General features: G+C 34.9%; 1 protein-coding gene across 3 annotated transcripts in view; it reads right to left on the bottom strand.

The window, feature by feature from the left end:
• LOC106457037 overlaps positions 1–10600 on the bottom strand; it is a 14856-nt gene extending 4256 nt beyond the window's left edge. Inside the window, exons 1-11 of one of the 3 annotated variants that reach the window (XM_013916421.2) lie at positions 10396–10600; positions 6208–7967; positions 5727–5875; positions 5354–5541; positions 4246–4298; positions 3634–3745; positions 2678–2791; positions 2294–2419; positions 1390–1564; positions 1062–1240; positions 391–616 (exon numbers count right to left, since the gene is read on the bottom strand). In XM_013916421.2, coding sequence (XP_013771875.1) covers positions 391–616; positions 1062–1240; positions 1390–1564; positions 2294–2419; positions 2678–2791; positions 3634–3745; positions 4246–4298; positions 5354–5541; positions 5727–5875; positions 6208–7967; positions 10396–10431 — 3118 coding nt within the window. In that variant the 5' untranslated portion in view covers positions 10432–10600. Of the gene's footprint in view, positions 1–390; positions 617–1061; positions 1241–1389; positions 1565–2293; positions 2420–2677; positions 2792–3633; positions 3746–4245; positions 4299–5353; positions 5542–5726; positions 5876–6207; positions 7968–8211; positions 8648–10395 lie in introns of those variants that run through there. The other 2 variants (XM_022382843.1, XM_022382845.1) reach the window with 2 other exon arrangements.
• Between the last annotated feature and the right edge of the window lie 6683 nt (positions 10601–17283).

Genomic DNA, 17283 nt, shown 5'->3' on the forward strand with positions numbered 1-17283 from the left:
TCCCTTACATGTAATTGAAAAAAAAAAAACACGCCAGAAAATGCCCTATAAAAATTGCAAGATAGAAAATGTGAAACCGCAACTTTGCATGGACACAACAAACCTTCATGCCAAATTTGGTGAAGATCTAAATGCAAAAGCGCCCATAAAAACCACAAAACACAAAATTGAAAATTTGTATGTACCTCCGCATGGAGCTAATTTTGGTAAAGATCCATCCACACCATGTGAAATGTTACATGGACATACAATAAACAACAACAGTACTATTATATTTATATAGATTCGTTTCACAAACACATTTATTAGAAATATCTTTAAATGACTACGATTATAAATATGAAAATATTAAAAACAAATAGAAACTTTAACTTTAAATAAACGACTAACCTTGCATCTGGATAACTTTAGCAGAAGTTTCATTGTCTGTACATAGGCGAGAAAGAGCTATAGCAGATTTCTGCTGTACCCGTTCACAAGCTGCTATCTCAGCCTGGCTGTGAAATTTGGATGATCGAGCTTGGAGGAAACAAAGAAGTAATACAACAGCACCACTGTTGACTACTTCTTCACGACTGTTACTAGATGCCGCCATATTAGCCATCACTGTTGCAACCTGAAGAATTAACAGAACAACTTGTTTTAACAAATAATAAAGAAAAAACTTTTCTATCCGTCTTTCCTACTATTTTAACTTACGATTTAGCTAAGAGAAAAAAATTGAAGAAGCTTGATTAATGTATCCTAAAGTCTTAATATATCTTGTTTGCTAGATAAATGTGTATATTTTTTTAGCCACTATTATATTTCTTAATCATGAAAGAGTTATAATGATTATTCTACTTTTGAAGTGCTATTTTATATGTAAGTATTTCATTCTTTCTTTAAAATTGTTTAATCTTTCTAACGAGTGCAACAAATTTCAACTAAATTCTCTCTAATCCTATTTAGCTAGCATTAACATGACGAAATATTTCATAACATCGTCAGTTACACATTTGTTGTAGAGATTTTGAAAAGTACTAGGACTAATAATCCTTCTAGTAGTCGTTGTTTCTTACTTGATCTTTAACGAAGACTGAATCACACACGTCGCCATGACGACAAGCTGAAACAAGGACTCGCGCTGAATGATACTTTCTTAACCAATCGCATGTCGACGTGTCAAGAAAAGACAAGTTTGCAAGTGCTGCAGTAGCTAGCAGAAATACTTCGCTAGTCTTTGCAGAGGAGGCTAAATCTGTGAAAAATAAAGTTTTCATCAATTTCCAAAAACAAATATTTAAAATCCTAACTACTTATTTATTAAACTTCGTGTTATAAAAAATAGTGATTACCTTAAGTATGTACTTTGTAAGAAGATGCGTAAAAACTTATTTTATAACAAACCTGTTAAAGAATGCACAAGTTTCTCTGTATTTTCAGCTAGTCCACGTAAAGTAGCGCCACTGCTGTCCATCCAGGGGGCGGTAATCTGAGCAACCAGTCCTGCTGCTTCGCTTCGAAGTTGAATACTTGAAGAATCTTCGCAGAGGATGTCAGTAATGATATCCATCCCGCTAGCCTAAATTGAGAGAAATTATTTAGATTTTGAGAATTTGTAAATATTATTAGAAAGATTATACATCCTAAGTATTCCAGTTATTGGAGATGTTCATCATCTTTTCAGTGAAGTTAATGTAATATGAATAGTTGACATATGTATAAACTGATTTATATCTCCAGTTCCCAAACATCAGCGATAAAATTGGTTCTATTGAATTATATTCATTGACTTTCGAAATTGTTACAATAGTCAAATTATTAACATGACCGTATCAAATTCTTTCCATGGTCTTTCAATGAATTGTTACCAAACACTGCTAGTAAAATCGTTCATTAATACGAAGACCTTATCAGTGCTGCAGTTATAATCATTTTTACACAAATAACAAATAAAAGTAGCTTGTTTCTTTGTAGTTAAGCACAAAGCTACATAATGGCCTTTCTGTCCTCTGCCCACAACGGATATATATGAACCCGGCTTCTAGAGTTGTATGCCACTGGGGGAGGGACTAAAGGTAGCTACAATATGATGATATATTAAGATAATAAAAATGTTCAAAAACCAGTCATACAGGGATCATTCTCCACCAAACGCTGCCAAGATAATCTTTTAATACAACCAAAATCCCACCAAATATTTCAAATAGAATTATTTGTTCTAACGGATAATAATTACTTCTAATTATTAGATTATGCGAGAATTATGTATACTTTTGATCTATAATTAGATCACCATTGCGCATAGTACCTCTTCTAATTGTTGGACAGCAGAAGGAACAGAACATACTATAGTCAGGGCACGAAGAATTGTTGCCTGTAGATGTCTCCACTTTCGTTCCACACAAAGCGCTAATAAAGCTCGAATACCACCAGCCTAGAGATTGAACAGGAACACCGAATAAAAATTCAAGATTATGTTTATGTTTCAGCTAGCAATTAAGATATAAAACTCAACATGAAGCACATTGGTTCATTAGACTTCTACTAAAGAAACTCACTAATAATTTTGTATCGCTCTAACTAAATTTTAAGCGTTATTAAACAATAATAATTTGATTTGTTAGTAAAGAGAATACAGAAAAATAACATCAATTTGAAAATTGCCTAATAGTCACCATCAAAAGATACCCACCTTGGCGATTAGCTCACACATATGTTCTCCAGTTTGACCTAAACTGTTGATAGCTGCTATTGATCTCTTCACACAAAAACTGTTCTTGCTTTCTTCAACACCCTCTACAATCACCTACAACAAAAATTATCCCGATTTATCCTGTTCTTTCTAGAAAACTTTCGTTGATTAATGACATTATTTCAGCTCTATTTGGTTGAAACTTATTTTGATCCACGAGTTTCAGTAGTGTTTCTAAAAACATACATATATATACTTACACACACAGATATATATATATATACGCTATTCCTAAACCTACCATGTGTTGTAATATTATCAGAAAATCATAAGCACAAACTCTAAAACATGGACAGTTTGTAGGACGTGGAAAAATATTCCACTGTATAACTACAATTATATGAACTCAAATAGCCACGTGTGAAAATGTTTTATTCTGTTGTCCTCCATCAGGCTTAGCAGCAATACAACTGAAATGTCGCATATACATAAAACTTATTATTATGTCTATACGCGAGAGTAAATAAAGTTTTTTGTAAATTGTTGTCTGTAGTTCTAACTACTTTTAAACACATTTTACTGAAATTTCAGCACTCTTTATTTAAAGGTCCTAGTCTGATCCAAAATATGTTTCATGTAGTATAACCAAACTTAGATGAAGTTGTACAACTCAAAACCATATCTTCTTGTTATGAAGGTTTGCTATCATTGAATGAAAGTTCGTTAAAATATATGAAATTGCATATAATATATAAAACACCTATAATTTTTTACGTAAACATATAACATATACATACACACCTTTAACTGTATTATTTACGTTATTTGTGTGTACGTATATATGTTAAAACAAATCTAATGGTATGTTCAAAAACTGAGTGGGTGATTAAATAAAATGTCTTTATTTTTATATTTACATGAAACATAACATACAACACTTAATCAAAGATCCTTACCACTAACTGTTGCAAGTAAAGTCTGTCTGTCAGTCGTTGGAAACATTCTCCAATATTTTTCAGACATCCAAAGATTTCTTTTTTAAGGTCTTTCTCGTCTTTTTCGAAGTCACTACATAGAAGATTAGAGTTTAACATTAAAACATAGAAATTTGGTGGAATACACATTCCAAAGTTCTTACTAAACATTTACCGAAAACGAAAAGTAATATTTCCAACTTCACATTCAATGGCCAAAGTTCAAACTTTAGATAATTATCATATGAAAGGTAAACTCAAAATAGCGAGTACTGTTTGTTTAACAACTCATGATAGTATACAGTTCAGAGTTTCTCAATCCACGAGTAGTCAGAATGTGTGAAAGGATCGCGAACAGACTTTGAAAATAGTTAATAGTATATATATATATTTATTATGTGTTTTAGTTTAGCCAAATGTTTTTGAACTAGTTCTATTTACAGGGTGCGACTGACCATTAGTGTTAACAAATGGGTCCCGAGTTTAAAAAGTTTAAGAAACACTGAAAACTGTCCCCATCAAATGACACAAAACGGGCGTTCATAACAGTGATTTTACTTTCCTTCAGAAACAGATACAACATTCTATCCTTACCTGTTGCTGTGACTCTCAAGTTGATTACAAGCCTCTTGTAGTTGATTACAAGCCTAAAGGTGCAAAACATGTATGTTAATATATATATATATTGTTTATATTTCTTTACGTATGAATATATTTAGTTTTGCTTCTTTGGTTGTTGCTAAGTGCAAAGCTGCACAATGGAATACCTGTTTGCTACCTATCACGGGTATCAAAACAAGAGTCATAAGCCCTCAAGCTTGTCGCTTAGCCATTAGAGGTAATATATTTAGTAACAATATTATGTTTATTTTTTATCCAAGTCATTTCAAAATGTTCACATTATTTAGAATAGCAATACAATATTCCCTTTTATTATACAAAATCCTCATATTTACTAAATATATATTAAATACGAATAAAATCTAAGATTATAATTATAAAGGACAGTTAAGTATACTCCCGTTTTTTAATCTCAAACCATAGCTTTCCGGGAACCCAAATATAATAAAAGTAAGACATTATCATAAATTTCAGATCAGAACAGGCTACCTGCAAAGACCAGCATTAAAAACTAACGTAGTAAGTAATATAGTTAAGTTAATATACTGTTTTACTTAGGTGTATACAGAAATCACAAAACAAAAACTCTTATAATTAGAATGCATTGCCTCATCAATTGATAATCTCGTCTTAGCGATATTTCCATCCATAAACCCAATAGATTAACTAGCATAAAATTAATGTTGCATAAACTTTTTGGGCCATTTATAATCAGAATAAAAATATAAGTAATGAAAACTAGTATAGTTGTAACTAAATATTAGGGTACATATTTTAGATTGTCATTTGATGAACAATAGGTAAACATATACAAGAGATCCAGCGCCATCTGGACAGTCACTCCAGAAGATAGAGCACATTAATCTCCCCTGAATAACTATATCTCGGTTTTCAGATAACTATGATTAAACAGCTTTCGAAATAAGAAACGAATATTTCTGCAGGGATATTTAAAAGAAAAAAGATAGCAAAGACCACTGTCCATTTCTTTTAAAAATATAAAAATTATGGGCACTTAAGCCTGATTTCTGAACGAGTCAGTTATCGAAAGCAAGGATGGAAAACATCTAGATAGGCTAACCTTAAGGAGATCTGGTTCCATATTTGGCAGAGAGATGTTATAGTCATGATGTAAATCACGAAGGTCAGCACTCAACTGACATGCGCTGGGACTGAACTTCTCCCACTGGTTCCTGTCAGCTTTTTTCAGAATGTATGCGAAGTCTCCCGTTATTATGGCACTTCTGTCTTTCAGAGTCGCGATAGTATCTGTTGGTTTACCCAATTTTACAATTAATAATAATCTCAAATTATATGGACATTCAAATCATGTCTTATGCTTTCACTTCAAAAATAAAAGACGTATATTATGTTTCTTACCAATGTGAAGTAAATTATACTGTAATTTTTAATCAGATGTTTAAATGTCAAATCTACGATGCATAGCAACTTACCTAGAGCGTTACAAACAGCTAACGCTGCCAACAGTTCAGGATCGCTTGTTAGACATTTACTTTGAAGAGTACTCAAACACTCAGTTTCCGTTAGCACTCGGATGTCCTGCAACCATCGCTGTACACTAGTGATATCAGTGAGCTCTAAACTGCGAGAAAATATATTAACCACGAAATATGTATTAATACAATACAACTTGCATCTTAAAATATAGACTTAATTCGTCATAACATACCTTTCCTATTCACTGAATTGGAAATGGTCAACACACTTTATTGCTGCTACAGATATCATTCTTTTTTCGATATTATTTAAGAGAAGACACGGAATAAAAACAAACAATATCAAAATTAAGCACAGGGCAGCTTTTCATAATCCATAATTCAATGAAAAAATATTTTATGTTCTAATATTTAAGCCACCACAACTATTATATGTTATTCATTTATGAATGTGGTTTAATCATCTAAGTCAAATTACCTTTCTATACAAGAAGAAAGGTGATGCCGCAGTAAACTGTTCTCTGGAAGAATTCCTGGATCTCGAAATACCCACGGTTCCTCTTCATCAGAATCTTTACGAACTTGAAAGTTATTTGCAAGTTGAATATGGTCGTTATATGTCGCTTTATGTTTTTCTTCAATTGCGGATTCAACTTCCAGTACGAGTAGATTATTATTTATTTCCTTCGCAGATTTTTCAAGATTTTCAGTCGTTCTTCCATCGGAAGTTCCTTCCCTAGTGGTCTTCATGCTTGAAATTTCACAGTTCGCTGGCTGCTGAGTTCTCTCGACAAATCCACTTCTGCTTCGTGGACCAACCAGATTTAGATCTTTTTGAGAAAATGCGTTAATAAGTTCTTCACTGTAGCTACAAGACACGTCGTTACTGGTACTTTTGTTCAGATTATTAGGAACGTGGGTGTCCGAGTTGTCGTTATTTTTTATTTGGATTTCACAATAATTTTTGCTATTTGAAAGCTGAGAGGACTCTTCGTTGTGCACAGGCTTGTCTGAATTGAACTTGGAGCATATAGAAGTTTGTCCATTTGTACTATAATGGCTACGAAGTGATTCGACATCAACAGAAGGGAGTCCAAGATGTGATGCCGGTGGTGGAGGGATTTTTATCATATCTGGAAAGAGGTTTCTAGCCAGTGCACTATGTCTGTTGGTAATATCGTGACTCTTCCTTAAGGGAGTGTCTTCATTTATTGCAAAGGCTTCACTAGAGGGGGAGAAGTGAACAGCTTTAGAAGGACTTCCTCCTGTGCAGGTTCGACTGTTACTTCTTACCAAGGCACTTTTCTTAGGCGTGCTTGTATTTGGAAGTTTATCTGGAAAATCATGGGTAATGTGCCGTGGGGTGGAGAGTCTGGTTTGCTGAATTCCTAAAGATTTGGTTTCCTGAGTACTAGCGATTGGGCCTAAATGGAGCTGTTTCTGTGGGGGTGATGTTCGGCGAGGAAATGTATATTTTGACAATGTTCTTTCAGGGAGACACTCTCCACAGTCAGTACATATAACTGTCCGATGCCCCGCATTGGGTAAGGTAAGGTTCTGTTGAGATCTAGCTGGAGTCCCTGGCAGTGGGGCGCATTGCCCACTTGTGATACCGTTGTTTTGAGGTATACTTGTTTCACCATGATGGCTGACTTTAACTAGATGATTCACAGACTGGTCACTGCTGGTCGTGGGTGAATTTATAAGGCCTAGGCCCTTATACTGATGATCATTTTGTCCTTGCCTGGGGAATGTGCCGATGGAATCATAATACATTCGGCTTGGCATCCGACGAAAAGGAATATCACTTTTTACGGGCGTTTTTAGAAGCATGTCGTCAAGTTCCTTAGGATCACATGACAACTGAGACATATTCACGACAGCATAGTTGATATCCTTGTATAGCGGGCCGCACGCTTTGTCCAAGGACCGTAAGAAGGACTCACTTCTGTAAATCCGACGGCTCACAGAATCATGAGCAGGAGTGTCCTCTGTGAAAGAATCACGCGATTGGGCAGACGGTGTTACCTGATAGTAAAACGGTGTATGATCTGGCCCAACAACTGGCTTTCTTATGCAGTCATAAGGAATGTTGTCTGTTTCAAAGCCAAATCGACGATTTAGCTTTCTGCGAAGTGGCCCGAGTTTTTGTTTCTTACTGCGTTCTTCGATCGTTCCGTTGTTTAGAGGCAAAGCCAACAAGCGAGCACCATGTTGCTGCCTTCCGAGCCACGCTTCCTAAAAAAACGGAAGGAAAATTAAGACTCTAATCTAAAACACATTGTTCATATTAAATCTTAGTCACCAACGTATCAGACAAATGATCTCGAGCTGTGACAAGCGTTGAAACTAATATTATCATAAGTCAAATCACTAAAAAATAAAACGGAAGTCGAGAATAAATTATATCTCTAAAAATTCTTCGTAAAATACTGAATGTTGAAGAATACAGATAGTTATAAATATATGATTTTTGTCCTACCGTCTTATGGGACGAAACGAAAAGAAACAAGCTCTGAATGTTGTGTAAAACTGTACAACAAAGCATATTATGTAAAAAGAAATATGCTTAGAAAACCCAAGCTATGCTACATTAATCAAATTTATAAATCACCAAATGTATCCTAGAAATATTGGCTACCCCTAGCAATCATACTGCCCCTGCTTAACCCAGTTCGAGGTGTGGTTCTTCCTTTCACTCCTAACACGGCATCACATACGTTAAACAGTTATTGTTTGGCATTCCCTCCAAACTACGGGGAAGAAGACCGTTGAGAACCAACTTCCGTTTCTTTTTCGCGTATCTTAGAAAAGCCCTGCCCATGCCGAGTATAATTCTTTAACGCTTTTTTTTCCCCTTACAAGTTATATGTATATAGAGGGGAATGTCCAGATCCGAGCTTTCCCAGGTCATTCTGTCTGTGAGAATACTATCGCTTCACACGATTCGAGAACAAAGCTCTCATCAAACTGAAAAACACACTTGTTTCTCAAACCAATAATAAACTATTTCTTAAGTACAAACATCTACTACACTTCAATATATGAATACATTTAAGAAAGAAAATAGGAGAGAAAGACCAAATGTAATAGTTTGGAATAAAAACAACAAAGTAATAAATTATAATAATAAAGCACAACTCAATTTGTTTTAACTATTTTTACTTCCGTAAGTTTTGAGCAACGACGTAAGGGATTATGTACGTACATTCTTCTTTTAAAGAGGGATTTCCTGTATTAAAACCACGTAGAATTTTATAACAAGTCGTTATGTAATTCTGAAAGAATTCTCTATTAGCATTAGTGAGTTTGCCATTCATGTCGCTGTAGCTACTGCGCAGCTGCAAACACCACGTTTTTCCACAGCTGTCATTAGATTATAATGGGTGTTATTGAAAGAGAAAAACGACGCGCTCTTAACGGTCATTTGGAGTACAACTTTTATATTGACCAAGAACATTTCAGTTGATAAAGAAAAATCCTCCTCTTCAATCCTACATACACCGTCTAACAATTTTAAAACAGTTAAATGTTTTAATTTGAAAGAATCTGAATCCATCATAAAATTTTTATAACAACAATGTTGGTTTAAACTGGAGTCATTACATAAAACTGGAAAAGTCTTTTAAAACATAAGTTAGAAAAATTCCAAGTGTGGTCTAAGCGATAGATTTGGCTAACATAAAAAAATATATAAATCACTGACTAAAATATAACTGGCTCTATACAGTTAAACTAAAGTTGGAAAATATGTTCACTAGTAACCCTCAAACACTGTATTTCATTTAACTGGATCTATACAGTTAAACTAAAGTTGGAAAATATGTTCACTAGTAACCCTCAAACACTGTATTTCATTTAACTGGATCTATATTGTTAAACTAAAGTTGAAAAATATGTTCACTAGTAACCCTCAAACACTGTATTTCATTTAACTGGATCTATATTGTTAGACTAAAGTTGGAAAATATGTTCACTTGTAACCCTCAAACACTGTATTTCATTTTCTTTAACTTACTAAACAAAAACAAGAATAACAGAGACCGAAGATATTTTGTGCGGTAAAAATATTTTTATGAAATTTAATTTTCGTATATTGGATTAATAATTGCATTTACTTTAAAAACTATAACACAAAGCGATTTTACAAAAAAAGGTATAATACAGCTAGTAAATGTTAAGTTGTATCTAGTAATATGAGTAAATTTCATAACAACTAATAACAGCACTTGCTAGGCCTTTTGTACTAAAAGAAAACTCGACGAAGGCTTAACACAGAACTATTCCGTTGTGTTCATTTAAATTGGCCATCACAAAAGTGCGGCCTACCCCGTTAAGTTTGCTGTCTTTTCTATGGACGCAAACCTTCATCTTTTTCCATCAGAAACGAACCAGTTTGTCTCGCATAAGTACTCAATCATTCGGTTCAAAATATTCAAAGTATGTTTATTTTTATGAGTCATATTATTCAAACATACATTTTATTACTGGCAATGACTGCTGACCGAAGAAACGAGAAACTGGTGGCAACTTTAAACAATACCAAGTGATGACGCAAAATATATGATTTCTTATTAGATATTTCAATAATTTTCACACAATTACGTTTTAGTATTGAAATATTTCATTTTTTACAAACTGACCGAAAATTAGATTCCCAACTTACGATTTCTCCATCCATACAACTACTGCTTTGACCCATCCTTTACAGGTTGTCCGAGATCAACGCGACCAACAATCATGCAGACAAGCAGTGCGCTTGGCCAAAACTGGGGTCTAAGCGAGAGATTTGGCTCTTATGAATAGCGCGCCTTTCGCGACCAATCTCTCACGAGCAATATAAAGAACGTCAGCTGCTAAAACTGTCTATCGATCTGCTTTAACATCTGCTGCGTGCCCGGCGCGTGGCTCATGTGCCGCTCACAAAAGAAGCACGCGATCATCTCAGCGTGAAAAGCATGGGGCGACAGCAGCCACGTGCCGCATGTCGAAGGAGGTACGAAACAAGTAGAAAGGACCTATTTATTATAATATTATAATTGTGCTCCCCGTACTTAACCTGCTTTCCTTACGTTAAGCAGATGTTAGCTCAAGGAAATTGTGACAAGGCTTTGTTTTTAAACGAGCGAATCTTAATGAATAAACTCAACGCAAAAGGGAACCCATATTTAGTGCAGGTCTGAGAAATTCTTCGCATAGCTACCAGCACTGTCAGTGAATAATCATGAATGACCAAAGAATGGTTATTTTTTCAAAGCATGGCAGATTCACCACTAATGTTGAAAATTACTAACTCAGTCTATGAAAATCATCAACAATGTTACGCCTGTTCGAGATTTATTCAGTTTTAGACACAATATATTCCTACATTACTCCTATTTCGTTAAACACACACTTGCAGCTGAGTTCGATCCAGTTAAACTACCCCTTTTAACCGAACCCGGCTCTACATACAGGGCACTTGTTTCACTGATCTGTCAAAAATCATGACCGAGCGTAATTGTTTCATGTGAAATATTAAAAAAAGGTGCCAGGCGCATCATGATGGTCACTTTCTTTGGACTTAATTTGTATCGACTTATCAATGTGCCTTGGGAAGTGATAATTACTTATCTCGTAGGCGTCGAGAAAAGTACGTGATATGTAGGCCTAATTAACTTTTTAGTTATCTCCACCAGGGTAAAGAAAACTCGACGCCAATGACCCAGTTCATCAACAATTTTAGCATTACAAAATGACTAGGCTTCGACTGTTGCACAATCCTACTGAAAACCTACACATATTTATTTGATTTACACTGCTGTAAGAATACATACTTCTGTACATTCCAATACACAGAAAGGATTTTTTTTATCTAACCCAGCAGTTCTAAAACCGTTTTGTTCGTGAGCCACCTGATTTTTTTTTATCTCGCACACCACAATAGGGTCTATTATACTCTTCCCTCTTCCTTTTAGTAATTATGCAATCTTTCTGCGAAGCGCCTGAAGGAAGCCCGCGAATCACAGGTTGAGAACCGGCAATTTAACCGTAGTATAGATCCGAGTCGTTGAAATATCAAATATGTTAAACGATATCTCAAATATCAAATGACAACGAGAATAGAATAGTTTATTTTATAAAAATTAATTAATTAAACCCAAGAGTGGTAAAATATAACAATTAACGAAGTGGCAAATTGTCCCCCAGTGGGTCAGCTGTATGTTTACGGGCTTACAAAAGTACATGTATATCCCAGAGTTTGATTCCTCGTGATAAACAGAGCGCAGATGGCCTATTGTATAGATTATCGCTAAAACAAGTGGAAATAACTAATAAATATTTTTAATTTAGTTTGAATTTATATAACATATAATTAACTACTTCACAACGGCAAATAACTTTACTATATCCTACTAGTTTTAGAAACATTCTCTTATTGATAGTTTGGAGAGTTAGTGGTAAGTTTCTGGACTTTCAACGCTAAAATGTTGGGTTCGAGTTCCAAACAGTAGACAGAGCACAAATTAGCCCATCATTTAGTTTTGTGCTAAAAAATGCGATAACAGCAATTTCTTAAATCTATTGACAAAACCATTGAAAATTTTTGGAGCTAAGTAACAATAATGTTTACACATTACATGTGTTAACTACATGAATTATATACTTTAATCCTTGCGTTTTATTTATACAAATGTTAGTTATGATATGCCCATAATATGTTTATATTAGAAACAGTTATACTTTAAATACATATAAATATCTCAAAGGGAAAACATTTAATAAAACATATTTACTAAAACTGTTTCACATTTGCATTTATTTAACTAATCTTTTTAAACCTTAATCTGCAAATAAGTCATTTATTGTGATGTAAAGGGATAAGAATCCGCGAGCTCAAAATCCCCCAAATGTAATGTTGATTGGTTCAGGAATATTATTGAGTGGTCGATATTTTTATATCTTCAAATATATATTTCTAAGTAATAAGTTTTATGCAATACTAGCATCAAATGTCCGCGATCTGGGCCGATGAAGGACTTACAAATATAAAATCTGGGGTACGATCACCCGCGGACAGAGCGCAAATAGCTCATTGTGCAGCTCAGCGCTTAAAAACTAACACCCAAGCTCCGTTGCAGGGCTCATAGTCCCTCTCACGAGTCACAGAGGCCCATTGTATCGATCAAGATCCTCCCTAAGGGGTGGGGATCTGTATCCGAAAATAAACTCCGTTAGGACATCCGCCCGGGTTTTTTTCTAACTGTTTGAAACATGGCGCCCCCGGAATTCCGAAGGAGGGCCAGGAACATAAACCCCGATGACAGATTCGGCGACCCTGATAACCTACTCCTAAATCCACCATCATGCCTGAGTGACCTTTCTGTGGTGTTTTGGTCCCCATTAGTAGGGGGACTAAGCAATATAGATATGTCCACCTCCAGGGCCACTATGAGTCTGCCTGCCAAGTTTGGTCCTGCTAACTCCACAACCGAGAGAGGATTTCGCGAACAAACTAGCAAACACACAAACACAGAACATGAATTAAAATAGGATACACCTTACTTTATCTAATAAGTAAGCTTTTCTGATATTGTTTTCAACTTAAAATATTATTGGACCGAGCGCGGCACAGTGGTTAGCGTGCGGACAGTGTTTCCGTGTATCCCGTCTGTTTACCGTCCCCAAAAACGCGTTCCGTACTTTGGGGTCATGGATGCGTTATAACGACAACGGTCAAATCTCGCTATTCTGTTTGAGAAACCCAATAGTTGGCAATGGGTGGTGTTGACTTCCCTCAAGTCTAAATTACGGAAAGCCAGAGCAGATAGCCCTTGTATAGCTTTGCGCGAAATCCAAAACACAAAAAAAAAACACATAAACTATCAGTTTGAATACATAAATATCTTTTGTTTTAACTTTCTATTTCTCTAATCATTTATATTTCTTGTTATTTAATCATTCATTATTACGTATTTATAAACAAAGAATATTTTATTTTATATAAAAAATTAAATTTAAATTGGAACAAATAGATATATTGTCTTTGAAATATTAATAGATAATTTATTTTAACTGAATCAAATAGCTTCTATTCGCAAATAAAAGTTAGTGTTATTTTGTAACTAAAAGTAATTATTGTATCGTCAGCAAATATATTAATTTTACTCTTTAATTTTAAATTACGAAATTATTTATATAATTTAAAAATAACATAGGTAAAAATATCGAACAATGGACCTAAATCCCTTTAAAATTAAACGACTGTGCAGATAGCCCATGTATAGTTTTGTGTGAAATATAAGAAAGAAACATAAAGTATTATGAATATTTATACATAAATATATTTCACTTTTAACTTACTCCGTTTCTTACTTTATCTATTAAGGTTTTCAGATGTTGTTTATAACTTAAAATATTAACTAACATTTCATTATTGAATTATTTTTTATTTTTCTACTTATTTTCTTTTAAGTAAATAATTTTTAGACCAAATTAATAGGTTTATTAGCCCTTATTCTTATAATGTCTTTGTTATCTACCAATATTTGTTGGGACATTACGATAAAAGCCTTTGGGAGTGGTTTATTTAGTAACATTAACTAATTCTATCATGAATCCTCAGATGTGACGGATTTACTATTATATATATATTAATATTGACATTTGTTTAGTTTTAAATTTATGTTTAGAAATGTACATAAGTTATACTGTTAAATCTGTATTGCGAAATTCCCGCTTATTATCTAAAAGTTACATATTTGTGTCCGTAAACGCTAGTTTAGCGTCAGTATTATTGCGTAAGCTGAAATTTTGAGAAACTCTCCACACGCCTATAAATATAACCAACTCGACGCGCCAAAAACAGTATCTATTATTGGTTTGTTATATTTCGTGTGCTATAAACTTCGGGAGCTATAACTGTGATTAACGCGTTACAAATGTGACGGTTAATCCCACTTTTCATTGATAAAAGAGTAGCCCAAGAGCTGGCAGTGGGTGTTGTTGACTAGCTGCCTTCCTTCTAATCTTTCACTACGAAATTAGGGAAGGCTAGCGCAGATAGCCCCCGAGTAGCTTTGCTGTATCAACTTCAGTGACTTTTAAAACATGAGGAAATATTGACATTTCTAATATTTAAAAATGAAAATCATGGAGATACACAGTATTTAAAATAACACATACTTCTTTGTATTAAAACAAAACAGCACTTAATTATTTGATTTTTAATTAGGCGAAATCAGGCCATGAATGATTTTGCTGTCAAAGTGAGGATAGGCATAAGTTTGTAGGATTTTCTGGCGAAGTGAGAATATACATAAATAAGCTTTAATAATTTTTCAATCACACTTATCATCTGAGCATCATGACGCTGAAAGGCGTATTTGGATAATTTCTAACGAGACAGGGGGAAAATATAGGCAAGTAAATCTCCGTATGAAAACAAAATTGTATAACTTTAACACGACCACTGTGTACTTAAGATTGGCACTTTTATATAGCAAGACTAGGTCAGACTATACTTGTAAAACTGTTACTGTTTTACAAAACCCCTCTGTCTTAATACGAGGATAAGTTTGTAACTTCAGCGAGACTGTTGTAAGTAAAAACAACAATAGACCATCTTTATATTTTTTCTAAAGATTTCAATTTACATCACGATTAGGAAAGGTCACACTCGTATGATTTTTAAGAAAAACTCTCTTTATCAATACGAGATCAGACCTTTCCTGAATAATTACTTAGTTCCAAGAAGACGGGTCACGCTTGTATGATTTTTTAAACAGAAGTCCCATTTATTAAAATATGGACAGGTAATATTTGCATGAGGAGACTCCTCTATATTAAGATAAATACATAAGGTTGAGATTATATATCAAAATGATTCAAATCACAAAGTCACATAATAACCACAGCCGCTATAAAGTTACAATAGAACGGAATGTATCAGAACTACATTTTGACATTACTTGGCATTTCGTGGTGAGTGTGATGCCTTTGAAAACTGATCGCTTTTGGAAGGTGTATATAACAGCTCTTTTCAATGCAAAATATTAATACTCTCAGATTATGAAGATGTGTTGAGAATTTTTAATTCCCAAGACGGGTATATTCTTTGCACTTAATGGTATTGGAAAACAAATGAATATGGATCAACATGGGATACCAGGACCCTCAAGAAAGAGGTCTACAACAAGTCGCATACTCCAGCTGTAATTAGAAAAGTGCGACATCTGGTAACAGGTGAGATCTACGAACACAAAGGTCAGTGGCAAAAGCCGTCCATGTGCCCCAGACAACATTACGCAACATAAGTAAGAAGGATCTCCATCTGGAAATGAGTCAACGGGGTATGGGTTCACCAAGTAAAAGCTTCTAATCATACCTTAAACAGTCACGTACCTCAAGCAGCCGGGGTAGGAAACAAGTATTCATGCTATTCCATACAAACACATAACTGTCAAGTCGTCATATGCAATGCTTGTGGATTTCTGTGCGATCAGACTGTTGATATGGACACAAGTGTTTCTGTATTTTAGTGAATGTGTGTGTGTGTGTGTGCTTTCTTATAGCACAGCCACATCGGGCTATATGTTGTGTTCACTGAGGAGAATCGAACTCCTGTTTCTAGCATTGGAAATCCAAAGAGTTACCATTGTCCCACCGACTGGATGACAAAGAGCACTGGAAAACCTTCGTCCTCCTACACTAGATGGACAGATGGTGTGCTTTGGACATGACATTCTTACGAGCCTTATGCAATGAAAATTACACAGCATGGCTGTTATCTAGATGCACGATGGTCAGATAAATCATAACTGATGTAACGACTTGGACTGTAACAACGTGGTGAGGCTCTATGAGCATTTTATTATAACATACACAACCTCTGTATAACTTATGCTTGTGTTACTTTTAATGGAATTCCTCTGAATTAGCCCCCCACTGGCACAGTGGTATGCTTTTGAGCTTACAACGCTAGAAACCGGGTTTAGATACCCGTAGTGGGCAGAGCACAAATAGCCCATTGTGTAGCTTTTTGCTTAACTTGAAACAACCAAACAAATAATCCTCTAAATTAAGATGGAGGGACGTCTGTATTAAAATCAAAAAAGTGCATAATTGTATGATTTTTAACAAGACTTAACTGTCTTAGGAGGGCAAACTATGCATAAATACTTAACAAGAAGTCGTTGAATATAGATGACGAGAGGTTACGCTTGTGTTATTTATTTTCATAGTTTGTTTGTTTGGTTTGTTTTGAATATCGTGCAAGGCTACACGAGGGCTATTCGCGCTAGCCGTCCCTAATTTGGCAGCGAAAGACTAGAGGGAAGGCAGCTAGTCAACACCACCCATCGCCAACTCTGGGGCTACTCTCTTACCAACAAATAGTGGGAATAACCGTCACATTATAACGTTCCCACGACTGAAAGGGCGAGCATGTTAGGTGACGGAGACTCGAACCTACGACCCAAAGATTGTGAGTCGAGCGCCTCAACCAGCAGGCCATGCCAGGCCTTTTATTTTTACAGATAATTATTTGTAGCATATAAAAGCATGACAAGGACAT

This window comes from Limulus polyphemus, unplaced genomic scaffold (assembly GCF_000517525.1).
Source record: "Limulus polyphemus unplaced genomic scaffold, Limulus_polyphemus-2.1.2 Scaffold284, whole genome shotgun sequence".
Lineage (NCBI taxonomy): Eukaryota > Metazoa > Arthropoda > Merostomata > Xiphosura > Limulidae > Limulus > Limulus polyphemus.